The 15,521-nt window shown below is 35.4% G+C and overlaps 1 protein-coding gene across 5 annotated transcripts in view; it reads right to left on the bottom strand.

Annotated features, from left to right (window-relative positions):
- Positions 1-792: 792 nt before the first annotated feature.
- LOC149804908 (alpha-soluble NSF attachment protein-like) overlaps positions 793-15,521 on the bottom strand; it is a 37,419-nt gene continuing 22,690 nt past the window's right edge. The window contains exons 7-10 of one of the 5 annotated variants that reach the window (XR_016416998.1): positions 14,846-14,930; positions 14,046-14,219; positions 2,017-11,743; positions 793-1,957 (exon numbers count right to left, since the gene is read on the bottom strand). Coding sequence is in view for 1 of the 5 variants with exons in the window: in XM_089945744.1 (XP_089801870.1) it covers positions 11,597-11,743; positions 14,046-14,219; positions 14,846-14,930 (406 nt within the window). In the remaining 4 variants the exon portion in view is untranslated. Of the gene's footprint in view, positions 11,744-14,045; positions 14,220-14,845; positions 14,931-15,521 lie in introns of all 5 variants that reach the window. The other 4 variants (XR_016417000.1, XR_016416999.1, XR_016417001.1 and 1 more) reach the window with 4 other exon arrangements.

The following is a 15,521-nucleotide window of genomic DNA, read 5'->3' as shown; positions in this document are numbered from 1 at the left end:
ATATTTAACAGTGGTTGCTGAATTCATCTGACAATTTATCCGACTTTATAAATCAAAATAAGAGTGAAAACAAAATTGGGCCAAGGTAAAACAATATTAGAGTCACTAGTGTGATTCACTAGTAGTGTATGCGGAATTCATACTGAAGATTTAAAAGTTTTACCAGTGAAGTAAATCTGATTTGGATTGATTTTGTATTCATTGCATCTGGTTACTTGCAAGCTCATTTGTTTTTTAAAATCCTGAAAAACATGTTTAATGATGACACTGCAATTTTGGGAGGGCTCCAGTGAAACATGCCTGTACTTCCTGTGTTCAAAGATCCCAACAATGTAAACAATACAGCTAGAGGACAGCATTGATTAAATGTCATCATTACTTGTAGATACTACTTCCAAGAGTAAAACATGCAAAGAACCTACCAATGGTTCCATGAGACACCTGCTTAAACACCATGCTATACTGTATCCCCACTATATCTGACTCCAAAACTTGAACACAAAAATTTAACATACATCAGATAAAGTTTTAACACTAGCACTGCCACCAATATCACTGCCCGAACAGTAATACCTGTATCCTGCAATAATAATAGCTGACTTGGTTTAATTATTATCAAAAGACTTGCGTGAAAATATACCAACCAAAGCTTCTGATAACTTAAGACTTTGTAACTTGCTTACAGTATCAAAACTTTAAATTTCTTTAATTTATTATTTTTAAGCTTTCAGCATCTAAGACACATATGATCTGTTCACTGTGGGGCTAAAAAAGCAAGAGAAGAAAGATTGGTAGATTTGTTATATTTTAATTAATAACTGGTAGATTGGTTACATTTTAATTAATAAGCTTTAGGTACCATTGACAAAGAGCTGAGATATTAACATACAAACATTTGGGAATAAAAATGTTTATTTATTAAGAACTCATTACAGCTCGTAAACATTGCAACAAAGTCCATTCATTCTGTGCTAATAACAGTATCAATGTACATTTATGCAGTTAAATTTTGTCATATACAGTTTACAGTGAATATGGGACCAAAATCTCAATGTTTTTCTCTCAGAAAGACTGCTTTCTGGACTTAAGTCAATATGTGTTCAAAATAGACTGCTTTCTGGACTTAAGTCAATATGTGTTCAAAATAGAAAAAAATAGGTGTCTAAGAAGACAAGCATGTACAATAAAGCCACAATAACAGATTCACCAGTGTTGTATAATGTATGACATCACAAAGAGTAACCTAGTTTCAGTATGCAAACAGTATCATTTTTGCATCCATTTTAGATGGCCTTTTGCCGTAATCTTTGATGAATTCAATAAAATGCCAATCATTGAAAAAGTGAAACAAGATCTTCATAGACTGTTTCTAAATAGATGGGCCATTACATGGACTTAGTGCCATCAATAATCTGTTCAAATACAAGTTACATGTCATGATACAGTCTGTGTTGACTGCATTGATTTGGGTCCATATTACTATCGCCGATTGCTGGGAGACACAGCTAAGTATGAACAATATACAACTTGATGTTACCTCCATGAGCATGTACTGGGCGACACATCTATGTATGACCAATATACAACTTGATGTTACCTGCATGACCATATACTAGGCAACACAGCTATGTATGACCAATATACAACTTGATGTTACCTGCATGACCATGTACTGGGTGACACATCTAGGTATGGCCAATATACAACTTGATGTTACCTGCATGACCATGTACTGGGTGACACATCTATGTATGGCCAATATACAACTTGATGTTACCTGCATAACCATGTACTGGGCGACACATCTAGGTATGGCCAATATACAACTTGATGTTACCTGCATGACCATGTACTGGGCGACACATCTAGGTATGGCCAATATACAACTTGATGTTACCTGCATAACCATGTACTGGGCGACACATCTAGGTATGGCCAATATACAACTTGATGTTACCTGCATGACCATGTACTGGGCGACTATATATGTATGGCCAATATACAACTTGATGTTACCTGCATGACCATGTACTGGGCGACACATCTAGGTATGGCCAATATACAACTTGATGTTACCTGCATGACCATGTACTGGGTGACACATCTATGTATGGCCAATATACAACTTGATGTTATCTGCATGACCATGTACTGGGCGACACTATATATGTATGGCCAATATACAACTTGATGTTACCTGCATGACCATGTACTGGGCGACACATCTAGGTATGGCCAATATACAACTTGATGTTACCTGCATAACCATGTACTGGGCGTCACATCTAGGTATGGCCAATATACAACTTGATGTTACCTGCATGACCATGTACTGGGCGACACATCTAGGTATGGCCAATATACAACTTGATGTTACCTGCATGACCATGTACGGGGCGACTATATATGTATGGCCAATATACAACTTGATGTTATCTGCATGACCATGTACTGGGCGACACTATATATGTATGGCCAATATACAACTTGATGTTACCTGCATGACCATGTACTGGGCGACACATCTAGGTATGGCCAATATACAACTTGATGTTACCTGCATAACCATGTACTGGGCGACACATCTAGGTATGGCCAATATACAACTTAATGTTACCTGCATGACCATATACTAGGCAACACAGCTATGTATGACCAATATACAACTTGATGTTACCTGCATGACCATGTACTGGGTGACACATCTATGTATGGCCAATATACAACTTGATGTTACCTGCATGACCATGTACTGGGCGACACATCTAGGTATGGCCAATATACAACTTGATGTTACCTGCATGACCATGTACTGGGCGACACATCTATGTATGGTCAATATACAACATGATTTTATTACCTGCATGATCATATACATTATGTGATACTTCCAAGCATCATGTTGCATCCTGATTTATCAAATGCACAGATATGCTAAAACTAGCTTTAAACAATAATTTGTCAGAAGATTTCCTGAGAAAAAGGAATATAACAAAATATGCAATAAATACTGAATAACAGAAACACAATTTAAACCTAGTCCTTGTCAAGTACTCTACCCTTTTGGAAATATGAGAAACAATATTCATTAACATATTAATAGGGACTGGGCAACCAACAATGCCTAAATTACCCTCTCCCAATGATAATGAAATACAACAATTACACATTTATCAAGAAAACAATTACCAAATATAGAAGTGTACATAACTGCATTTTACTGCTGAAACAGCTTACAGGCAAAAGTCATTGAAACATGACAACCTCTCATCTCGCCAGATAAATACCACTGAAACATGACAACCTCTCATCTCGCCGTATAAATACCATTTATTCTCTTACAAGTCCAACTGCAAACAACACTGACTCTGATCTGCTGTCACAAAATGCACATGCAGATCAGGGTCTATGTTGTCTGTAGAACCATTCTACTGATTACTCCTAAAAAACTACACAGACCCAGATCTACCAGAACATTATGCAATGGCAGATCAAAATTTTTGCAGTTCGTGGTTGGAAAATGACTTGTATGTACAGTATTATGATACCCAGTAGCTTCACATATTATAGTAAGGTATACGTTCCCATTCTGCTCATTACATGACATTTTGGCTGCACAATTTCAAACAGCACAACAGAAACTATAAACTGCAACTAATTCTAATTGTTCAGAATAACTAGATTACACTGCAACTGTTGTAACACCACAGCTATAGTGACAAATGATTCAAATGCATATTGTACAATGCTGAGTTGCTGCTGTGTAAATGGATACATAAACCGAAATCCAGTTCTAAAACTATCCTGAAGTTGGAAATACATTTCAGTGTTGCACACAGGAACCTAAGAACTGGGCACAATGTGTCCCCCATCCTACAAATCTGGGGTGGGGGACACAACATTTTATAGGAAAAAAGAAAAATAATAGTACAATTATTGACTAGTAGTGCTATAAAAATAAGAAATCTTATTTGCTTCAACAGTCTGCCACCGTAACTTTGCAGAATGCACCGTACTGACATATTCTGCTTGAGCACTTACATTATTATAATAAATGTTTCATCATGTGCTCAAGTAACATCTGGAACATTAAGATGTTTGAATATCTGGTTAACCTTAAATGAGATGCATCAGAGTTTTCCATTCTGGACGTGGTTCTTATTTAACTTTGTCTACCAGCATTTATTACAATAAATACCTATGTTTTCTGAATTACTATCTTTCTAAACAAACAAATCATTAGTAAAATCCAAAATTGTATATTTGCATACATTCAGCCTCTGTTGTCTCAAAATAAAATTAAAACTTCATCATAGGAGTGACTTGAACCTTGAAAATACATTACACTACCAGTCAATGAACAATGTGCATCGCGACTTGGCGGACTACCATAAACCTTGAATGTTTTCATTGCCAGATGCATTGGTTTAAAATAGATATCTATTGCCATCTAATAGTGTTTATCACCTTTCACATCTTTGGCCACTGCTTGTGGCAACAGAGACATGGATGAATGTCAACCAACGAGAAGTTGGAGGCATATTTTCAATTTTCTTCTGACAAAAAACGCATGACCAATGGTGTGCACCAATTGAGTTGAGATTGGGACAATTTAGGACAAAAAACTGTCTGGAAACAATTAGTACAGGTTCAATGTGCAAAATTGTTATGTATATATAACTTTATATTGTCATATCTCTTGTCTTAAATTGCCAATAGATATTCTAACATGTAGGAGTCCAGAATTTTTAGTAGATCTTGTGTGAAGCGAGTGTTTTGTGTAAATGTTTTCTCCTTAATGAAGAGCTTGTTTAACTCAAAATATTGGGAAATCTTTTGAATTTTGTGCTGTTATCAATTCTTACATTTATGTGACTGTGGCTGATTTAGAAAATGTTTGCTTCAGAAATAATATGGTTTAGAAAACTGACTTTTTTAAGGCAGGTGATTTCTTAGTATAAGTGAACCTTAAGGCAAATTTGTCTGCTAGTCCTACAAAGACCTCGATGCTGATATTTATGTTCTGGGTGGCTAGGTCTTAGTGTCTATATAATGGTGCTGTGTAGTGTGTTCCGATGTCATTTAACATCGGAACAACTTAAATTTTCAGGAATATCTCACACACTTGGCAGCCAATATTTGTGCTTTTCTACACATTAAAGTTATAATGTTTTAGTCAGACTTTGCTTACTCTGATGCCTTTTCCTACTAAATTAAAATTTTGACACTAGCCAATGGACATGTTTTCAAGTTCTGTTGGCCTACATTTTAGTTGGGTGGAATGCAATGGAAGCCGGGAACACCAAAATCTGTTAAAAGGATGATAAGAATCTTGAACAAAATGATGCTTTCTAAACATTTTCTTCAATATTAATATATTTTTATTCATTTTGTTAAAGAAGTATACTTCATCTTAACCCTATTTCAGCATTCTTGTCTTCCACTGCATTCCAGACAAATGAAATGTAGGCCAATGAAAATTGAAAACTGGTCCATTTCTTTTGTGAGAATTTGAATTTATTAGAGAAAAGACATCAGAGTAAGTAAAGTTTGACTTTACTTTGTAGAAAAGCATCATTATTGGCTGCCAGTTGTGAGATATTCTAAAACATTTGACTTTAGTTACAATGTTAGTCTACATCAAAAACATGATACACAGCACAGTTATTTAGGCAGTAAGACCCAGACACACAAAATATAGGTGTTGAGGTCTTACGCTGTAGGACTAGTTTGTCTGCGTTTTATTATCCAAGTTAACAATTTCCCAATTTGTTCTCCCAAGATGCTTTTCTTCTGGCATTTTAATCTTGTGTATGAGTAACTAAAATCTGTATCATCAGAAAATGTGCCTGAAAGCTGTGCTCTTTCTAAAATAGACAATTTGAAATCTCTTAGACGGAGTCTGAGCTTTAATATGGAAATACTGAGAACTCTGTGGTGAAGAGCTTCATAAATGTTTATTTAAAAACAACAGAGCTGAATCAAAAAGGATCAACAAAACTTGTTTATTGCTTTTGCTGTGAAACTCCCAAGAAACCGAACTTGTTAAACTGGACTCCCCTCAAGATTGCAACTTTTGGGGTCCTGAATTAGTTGTTGTTGTGGGGTTTAATGCCATTTTTCAGCATATGATAGGCTATACATGGCGGCCAGTATTAATGGTGGAGGGAGAACCCGGAAAAACCCCGGAAAGAACCACCGACCCATGAGAAGCTACTGGCAAGCTTTCTCACATACCCACATTGGCCGAATCCGAGACTCGAACCCACGCAGACAGAGGTGAGATGGCAGTGATCCGTAATGGAGAGCGCTTTAGACCATTTGGGCCCCATCCTGAATTTGTTATTCTTTACTATCAAAAATTTTCCCTAGAAAACTGAAATCCTTCTGCTCATAAAAGTTAAACAAATAAATCTGATTCCAGATTTTAACTTTACATGTTCTCCTTCTCCCCAATAAAACTGAAACTCACTCACTAGGAAATGTATTTTAGCCACTAAATTCCTGATATACATTTGACAAGATTATTTGCAGTAAACACACACTTGTAGGCTTATCAGTGAAAAAATGTCCCAACAATACAATAATTGACGCATGCACTGACAATAATCAGTTTCAACAACAGGCTTATCTTAAGTCTTTGCCCCCCCCCCCGAAACAGCCTTTAAGGTAAGTTATTAAGAACTACACATCTGCAGACATGTCTCCGAATAAATATCATTTTAATCTGCTTATGATCTAATTACGATTCATGCTATTCATTTTTATTAATGACCTGAAGAACTTTAAAAAAAATGAAATACCTAGACTTTATTAACCTGGCAGGCAACCTCATTTTTGATTTTCTGCAGATGAAGATGAACCAAACAATATTCTAATAGTCAGATTCACTTATATAATTTTCAGAGTAGAAAAAAATCACTATGTACATGAATTTAATTAGCCATAAGTATCATTTGTTTTCACTCGCATGTCAAGGTGTCAGAATGATCAGCAGTTAAGCAGCATAGGATCTGAGCAAAAGGATAAAATTAGTCTGATCAAACAGCATGAATTTGTGACGAAACCTAAGTTGAGAAGCTAGGAGAAGAATCTGCCATAGGAACATCATGAAATATACAGAGTTTTTAAACATGGATTATCATTCATAATTCTAATGGATCTGTAACAGTATCGCATTCCTTAAATGTTTCTTGAGACAAAAACTGTATTTCTATATGGAGCAACTGTATTTATTCATGTGACCTGAAGTGTTTTTCGAAAGGAACAAGCCTTGTTCAGCAAATGTTTTCATTAAATAAAACAAACAAAACAAAAACAAAAAAGTTTTTCTAATTTTTGCACATATAAACAGATGTTGCCTCATAATGACATTTTCATCCTCTCTCTCTCTCTTTCACATCATATAAGTGATTATAAAACAGCATACTTTTTCATATTTGCAAAATCCTCAGTAAGCCAAAAACCTTTCAAAGCTAAAACTGAATTTAGCCCCATGGGCTTTCAGTTTTGAGGGATTTCACGGCATCATCGAATAGCAAATAAAATAAGTTTGTATTACAATACTGCAACATGGATGAATTTCATACAAAATATTAGAAAAACTGATGAAGTTGATTTTAATGATGAAGATACAAAGACAAATTTCACATCACTTCTACATATAACTTTCACATTTGCATATGACAAAAACTGCAAAGAGAAAAAGCTACAAATTTCATGTCCTCTAAAATTCTCTGTTAAAAGTAAAAGTATGCTGAAATGAAACAAGAGACATGACATAATGTTCCACCTGTCTCTGCATGAATAGATCAAACATATTGAAACCTCTCAAGACCAAAAACCTCACTAAACCAAACTCCTCCTGAAAATGAAACAGACAAAATAGGTTGAATATTAAGAGCAATGATATAACACTAGTGTTCAAGTTCAACTGGTAATTTGTTCCAGATAACTGGGCCCTGGCTTGCAAAAGAATGTCTGTAGGACTTCATTTTGAAAGTGGGACTAATAAGAAGTGCAAGTATTTTTAAGGAATTACAGGTGGGTGAGGTCAGATAGGCATTTTGGACTTAAGGCAGTCAATGAAATGTAGCATGAAGAGTTTTGTGCTTGATTCTGGAGCAAACAGGTAACCAGTGGAGGGTACATAGCTGGGTGAGAGGAGCGCTAGCTTTTTTGTACTCTAAGGATGATCTGAGCACGTGTGTTTTAAACTTTTCGGGGTTTCTGTAGAAGATACAGAGATGAACCAGGTAGAAGAGAATTACATGCAGCCTTACATATGCTGATAACAAGTTGGTTGTTATGAGAGAGTAGTTGAGAGTGACACCTAGGTTTTGTACTGATTGTGTGAATTTACTGTTGGTGCTGCTGATATTTATTGTTTGAGGTAAAGGATGGGAATGACAAAGTTGCTGTGTGGTGTTCAAAATGGCTTTGATTTTATATTAATTCATTTGGAGCTAATTACATTTCAACCATGACTTCATATTGGAAATGCACCTCTTTAAGCCATGAATGGTAGCCTCAATTTCAGCTGGTAGCTAGATTTGTATATTTGGATGTCATCAGCATACAACTGGTGCGACACTAGATGATGATCAATGACACATAAGAAGGGGTCAGAGTGTATAGATTGAAGAGAATGGGACCAAGAATAGAACCCCGTGGAACACCAAAACCTAGATCAGCTGGTTTGGAATGTTTTTCATTTCCGGACACAACTTGTGACCTGTCGACTAAAGTATGACCTGAACCATAGCAAGGCTGTATTGTAAATGCCAAATACATGATGGAGATGGTGAATATATCATGGTTTATTGTGTTAAATGTAGCAGACAATTCAGGAAGGGGGAGGTAATATTTCTACTATCCAAAGCAGCCAGGTAATTCAGAAAGGCAGTTTCTATACTGTGGCAAGGGTGATATGTAAAAAGACTATGTAAATTCAGATAAGATACCAGCTGGGATAGAACAACTTTTTTCTAAGATTTTCAAAATGAATGGGATGTTAGAAATGGTTTTAGGATATCTGGGTCAAGCACTGGTTTCTTCAACAGAAGCTTTATGATGGCAGTTTTAAAAAAATGGAAATTCCCTTGATAAGAGAGAAGTAATAATAACATTGGCTAGTGAAGGCAATATTGAATCTAAGCACACAAGTAGCAGTGATGTTGGAATTGATCGAATTCACATGACTTTGGGGTTATCTTCATCAGGAATCATATTGAGGTTTCTCTTAGTTGAAAACAAAAATTGAGGATTATGGACTGATATGTCGAGATGGCAAATGAAGTGATCTGATGTAAGTTTGTCGGATACCTATGAAGACTGTAGAATATTATCAAGTCTATGAAGAATCTTGTCTAAAATATGACAGTATTTACAGGTGGGATGGCTAACAGACTGTTTGAGGTTGAGAATGTGAATGGAATCAAAGAGATTTTGTATATATGGGTTGCCAGGACAGTCAAAGTGAAAGTTGATATCTCCAAGAATAATCAGGCTGCTACCTACCAAATGCTCATATTCCAGGAGGTCAGGAAAATGCTCCAAAAAAAGAGATCTAGTCAGCTTGTTTTTTCAAGTATGAGGGCAGTAGAGGCATAAAAAAGGACTGCTCTTTGTTCCAATGTGATGGTGGCTTGGACCAGTTCAAATTATGAATGGTCAAAATTGAACGTTGCAGTGTAGTTAAGATGGTGGAGTTGAGAGTTAGTAGCAGATTTAACACGTCAGATTCCACTAGTCTGACCCCAATTCAGTGTGCCTGAAAGGGCCTTGTTTTACTGTTATTTTGACATAATACTGAAGCTGCCATACTCTAAATCTGGGAAAAAACCACACAAATAATATTATATTGACTCTGGTGTATATTTGGCTCTCTAAATATTTCATTTAAAGCAATGTCTTCCTCTAGGTCCTGATGTCATTCATTGTCCAATTATTCCAGTGCACAAAGAATTTTTCAGACACAGTTCAGGGCATGTCTCTTTAAGACTAAAAATAAAAGAAATCTGTCCTGGCTTAAAACCCACTTGTCTTTTTTTTATATATCAATCAGTAAAACAATAGATTCAATTTTTGTAATTAATTCATGTGATAGTACTATGAATGTGTTAGAAATACAGAAAGAACACTCCATACCATTAAAACTAATGGCTATCAACTCTTTGAACTAAATGCATATAAATATAATATAACAATCTCAGTTTCTTGAGAGTGAAAAACACTGTATTGGTGGCTTTTATAAGTTGCTAATCCATTAGCTTAGCTCAAGTGTCAAACAAGTGCATAGGTACTGTTTCATAATTAGAAATGCATTACCAAGTCAGCGTGAGCAATGGATAGTTTATTAGTTTTCTACAAGTGAGTTAATTATAAGTAACCAATTAAATACAGAGAACAGAAATAGTACTGTTCCCCATTCATAGGTCACATTTTTCATTTTGTACACACAAAGTTTATGAACATCTTTTGATACCCTAAGCATACGATCCTCACAATGTGGAGGGATTTACAGATGGGGCCCAGAAGGAAGCTGAATAGTAATAATTTACCAGTTTCTTTCCAGAACGTTTAAACAGTAAGCAGCATTTTACTGGTGGCTCAATGATTGTTTTCAGACAAATTAGACAACAACAGATTTTCTGAACAGGCTTGACGGGCAACTAATTTATAATCCAAGAGGGACCTTATCCAGTTTTAGAGGAGCCCTTGGCATTGGGCTATTGTATTTTCTGGGCTCTGATATGTCAACAGAAATAAAATAATATTAATAAAACCTAAAGCAGGCAGTGATCAATATAGGCATTATAACTAATAGGACATAACTACATCTGATTCTGGGTGAAATCTGAGAACCTAGGTACACTGGAAACCCCTAAAAAACCACAGCTTTTACTTGGTCCCATGGGATTTTGGTTATGAGAGGGTTCACTGTACTATCAAAGTGAAAAGCATGTAATATCATTTTCCATGGTACAATCTGAACAAAACAACACAAAATACTGAATCATCAACATAGGCAGAGTTTTAATCATGGTTCGTACAGCCCTAGAGCAGTTTTTCTTTCACGACTCAAGGAGTATTCAATGACCTCCAACTTTTTTCAAGAAATATGTTTTATGACAGAATGTGGTTCACACCAATTTTGAACTAAAATTACAGCTCATTCCTGATTAAATTAGTTATCCTTTTGTAAATGTGATTAGTGTGCGACTACACTAAAAGGTCACCACTCCATCTGGTACATACTGTGTCATGTGGCATTTGATCCAACCAGATCTATCCCATTTGATTTATTCATTATGTTTAAACAATATGTAAATAGCAAAAAGCCAAACCCTGAATTTAAAAAGTGTTGTATTTTATTCAGTTTCAACATTGTGCATTCCCTTTCATAAATTCAAGGGGATTTTGGAAAAACTCAAGGCGTTTCAAGGACAAAATGAACTTTCTGGAAATTCTAAGTGTTCTCAAGGTAAGCCCTGAAATTCAAGGATTTTTCAAAGTTGCATGAACCATGTTTAATTCTTCTGTACCCTCAACTGTGAATATTCTTGCAATATCTTTCTTATACAACCCTTCTGCATTATTTCAGGTCATCTTGATTTATGCGATTCTTTATTCTTAAAAACATTGTAGTCATCCACTGATCCAGTCGTGAAATACTGTCATATTCTTTTATTGCATCAGTGAATTTATCTACATCCTCATCCTCACATGCAGTTATCAGGGTCTGAAATTATAACAGTAAACCATAAACAATGAAAGTTCTTGCCCAAAAAATGTTATATTTTGTTTCCCAACAAGTATGTAAACTATGTTATAGTCTAGCCATATGATACATCTCTCTCGCTCTACTTTATTCTCTAAGAAAGAAAAATAGAATCCAAGTACAATGCTATAAATATTTAAAGCCTACTTCTGTAATGAACTTGAGGTTTTTTTTCTCACTACAAAGCCCCTTAGTACACTGTTGCCCTTCCTGTAACGAGAATACAGTCATGGACCCAATTCAATTCTTTGAATTTTGTTTATCATCAGTTTGAATCATTTTACTTAATTTTATTTCTTGGCTAATGATAGCCCATTAAAACTTGATTGTATAACATTTTTGAATAACCATGAATCTCTTATAATGTGGGTAATTTTTAGGGTTTCAATGGACAGCATTATAAAGCAGAAACAGTGCAAGAGAATCGTACAAAACTGCTGAACCCTTAAGTAAAGAAACTATATAACAGAGGAGGTGGTGTCAGAATTGTTCAAGTAAATACACCCATGCATCTCCCACACCATGCTTCTATCCCATGATGAGAAAGAAACCATAGTTTTAAAAAAAAGCAAATCTTATGAAAATAGTGATAGTACAATTTTTTTTTCAATATACATTTTTTCTGATGAAGACCAAAATATGTATTAAGTTTCACAGCAAAGCTGCATTTACAAATTATATCATACACTGCTTTCAAATGAAAGTCAAGAAGGGCAATACAGCAATCATAAATTACTCCCAGATAAACTGTTGGACTAATTGTGCAAATGACATTGTATCATACCTGGCATTAAGCCACCAGACAAATATGGCAAAAACTCAAACAGTGCAAGAGCAAAATGAGTTATTAAGTTTCATGGCAATCCATCAAAATCTGGGAATAGCTGTGCTAATTAGATTATAGTTACAAGACAAAAATTGCAATAACTTTAATGAAATCACAGAAGCAAAGTGATTTGTGTTGATATGTACATCTTCTAGTGATGAACATAAAACTTAACAAGTTTCATAGCAATCCATCAAAAACTGCAGATCACCAGCGCTAAGGAGATTGTATCATACAATGCTTCAAGGCAAAAAGGTCAACAGCTCTAACAAAAATTGCAGGAACAAAATGATTTGTCAACATGTGCATCTTCAGAAGATAATATTTACAAAGTTTCATTGCAAACCAGCAAAAAAATGTGGGATTAGTTGCATTAATGAGGTTGTTACATGAACTTAATTTAAGCCACAAAAGGGCAATAACTCTAAAAACACTTCTGAGAGCAAAGTGATTTGTCAACATAAGTATCTTCAGGTTATGACCATAAATCTGACCAAGTTTCAAGGCAATTTAATAAAAACTGCAGCTGTTGTACTAATGAGAGCCAGACTGAAGGACAGATGAACAAACACAAGGATTTACTAATATCCATGCCTCAACCATTGAAAATGCATACAATTATGAGGACGCTATTACGACATAGCACATTGTCAATACTGCTCAATATTTTGTTGTTGTTGTTGTTGTGGGGTTTAATGCCATTACTGAGCACAAGATAGGCTATACATGGCGGCCAATATTAATTGTGGAGGAAGAAACCGGGGAAAACCCATGAAAGAACCACCGACCCATGAGAAGCTACTGGCAAGCTTTCTCACATACAAACATTGGGCAAACCCGAGACTCAAACCCACGCAGACAGAGGTGAGATGGCAGTGATCCATAATGGTAAGCGCTTTAGACCACTCGGACACTCGGGGCCCCTCAATATTTTATCAAATCAAAAGCTATTTCATATGGGAGGTAGACAAAAGCCAATAGGAGCTTGTTATTTTAAGACCTTTACTCTTGAAAGAACTCTACATTTTTTCCACTTGTTATGCTTTCACCACTAATAAGCAACTTATATTTTCTAATTCATAATCTTATCTGCAAAGAATTTTCAGAAATATGACTGCATTTCCCCTGCAAATATGAATCAGCATCCAGACTATATTGCACGTGCAAAGATTAGGTTCAATACCACAAACATTCCATACCACAAACATTCCAAAAGAATGAGTCAAGCAGTGCAAAAAAGTCTGCTTTTATAAAGATATTGTTTGGATCTGTTTACTAGAAACAATAAGAACTTCTGAAAATTGTCAAGACTAAATTTCATTAAAAAAAACTAGAACAAATATTAATTACACATTGGTTTGAAATCTTTTCCTACATTAAAAATTGTGTTGAAAAATGGAATTGATCATACTGTGATTAGTGGTCTAAAACTGGTACCTTTAACAATTTACAACATCTGTCATCAGCAAACTGTGGGAACATGTCCTCATACTTCTGTATGGCTTGCTGAACATTAAGTGTATCAACACACATGTGACATATAGCAGCTCGAAAGAAGTGATCCTTTGCACTGTACTTCAGCAGGGAATTGTCCATACATGACACTGCCACCTGAAGTACAAATAACACATACACTGCACAAACAAACAAACTTAATCAAAAAGTCACATCTGAAAGACACCCATCTTAATAAGAAAAAAAGGAATTTTTGTTAGATCAAATTTATCAATCTCCATATATATCACAGCCAATTTTGGCCAGCCCTAAAGATGGTGTGACTCTGTTCTCAAAGTTAAATTAGCGGAGCAGTGAGCAGACTGGTCACATAAATATACCTCCACCTCTCCCAGATCCCAAAGCAGTAATCATTATGAAGTCTACAGTTATAAAAGTGCAAAACCCTTCTGTAAATAGTGTGAATACAATGACTGGTTAACATGCATATCTTCTGATAATGACTATAATATGTACAAAGATTCAAAGTAGTCCACTGGAAACAGAGTAGTTTCATGTAAATATTAACAAAACACTGCCTTTATTATTTAGTAGGGTGCAAATAAAGACATAGGAAGGACACCAAAAAAGAAGACAGTGAGACAATTAGATTTGTAGCGAGAATAGGTCATTTCACCTTGTTAATTTGTTAATATCCTGGTATGGAGACTTAATCAGAAATGATGTAAAACACTGTTAATACAAGGATATATTCTGATTTTACTGTGTGCCACCATTCTTACCTCTTCATAAATTTCCACAGCTTTATCATACCTCTCTAGTTGTGCTGAAAATTGTGCCACCTTCAGTAAACATTTGTTGGCTGAGCTGAAAACACAAGTTTCTTAACATTATATGAGCATAATAACATCAATACAAAACAAACATTACCGTTCTTAAGCTTCATTTCATCAGTATAACATAGTACTGTAACGATAGCAACCAGAGTTCCTTGAAGGGAAATTCCCACTTCAATATGGCCATCACTTCAGGAAAAGTCGAGATAACAAGATTTTCGAGATTACCACTATCTTGGAGGTTAGACCAGAACATTTTTACTTAGGATCAACTACATATCATAATACAAATCCTTGTTAATATATTGATCTATCCAGCATGAGTAGTGGTAAGAGTACTTGAAGATGGGCATAGTGGCAGCCATGTGTCAGATTAGCAACATTTTCATTAAGAATCAACTAAATATTGTGAAGTCTTTTAGTGAAATCCCTTGCTGATATGACCAACTGTTCTGGAGAAGTAGTGATACTAACAAAATGTGAAGATCGCGACCATGTCAGTCATAAGATCTGCACCACTTTCATTGAGAACCAAGTACATACATAAGAGTGAAAAACTTGACACTGATATGGATATCCATTCAGGATGAATTGCAGCAATATTATCATTATGGCCATCAGA

The sequence above is a fragment of the Sinohyriopsis cumingii genome, chromosome 2, assembly GCF_028554795.1.
Source record: "Sinohyriopsis cumingii isolate HCF-2022 chromosome 2, ASM2855479v2, whole genome shotgun sequence".
Lineage (NCBI taxonomy): Eukaryota > Metazoa > Mollusca > Bivalvia > Unionida > Unionidae > Sinohyriopsis > Sinohyriopsis cumingii.
The sequence above is the reverse complement of the archived record's forward strand: the minus strand, read 5'-3'. Positions and strand labels throughout refer to the sequence as shown.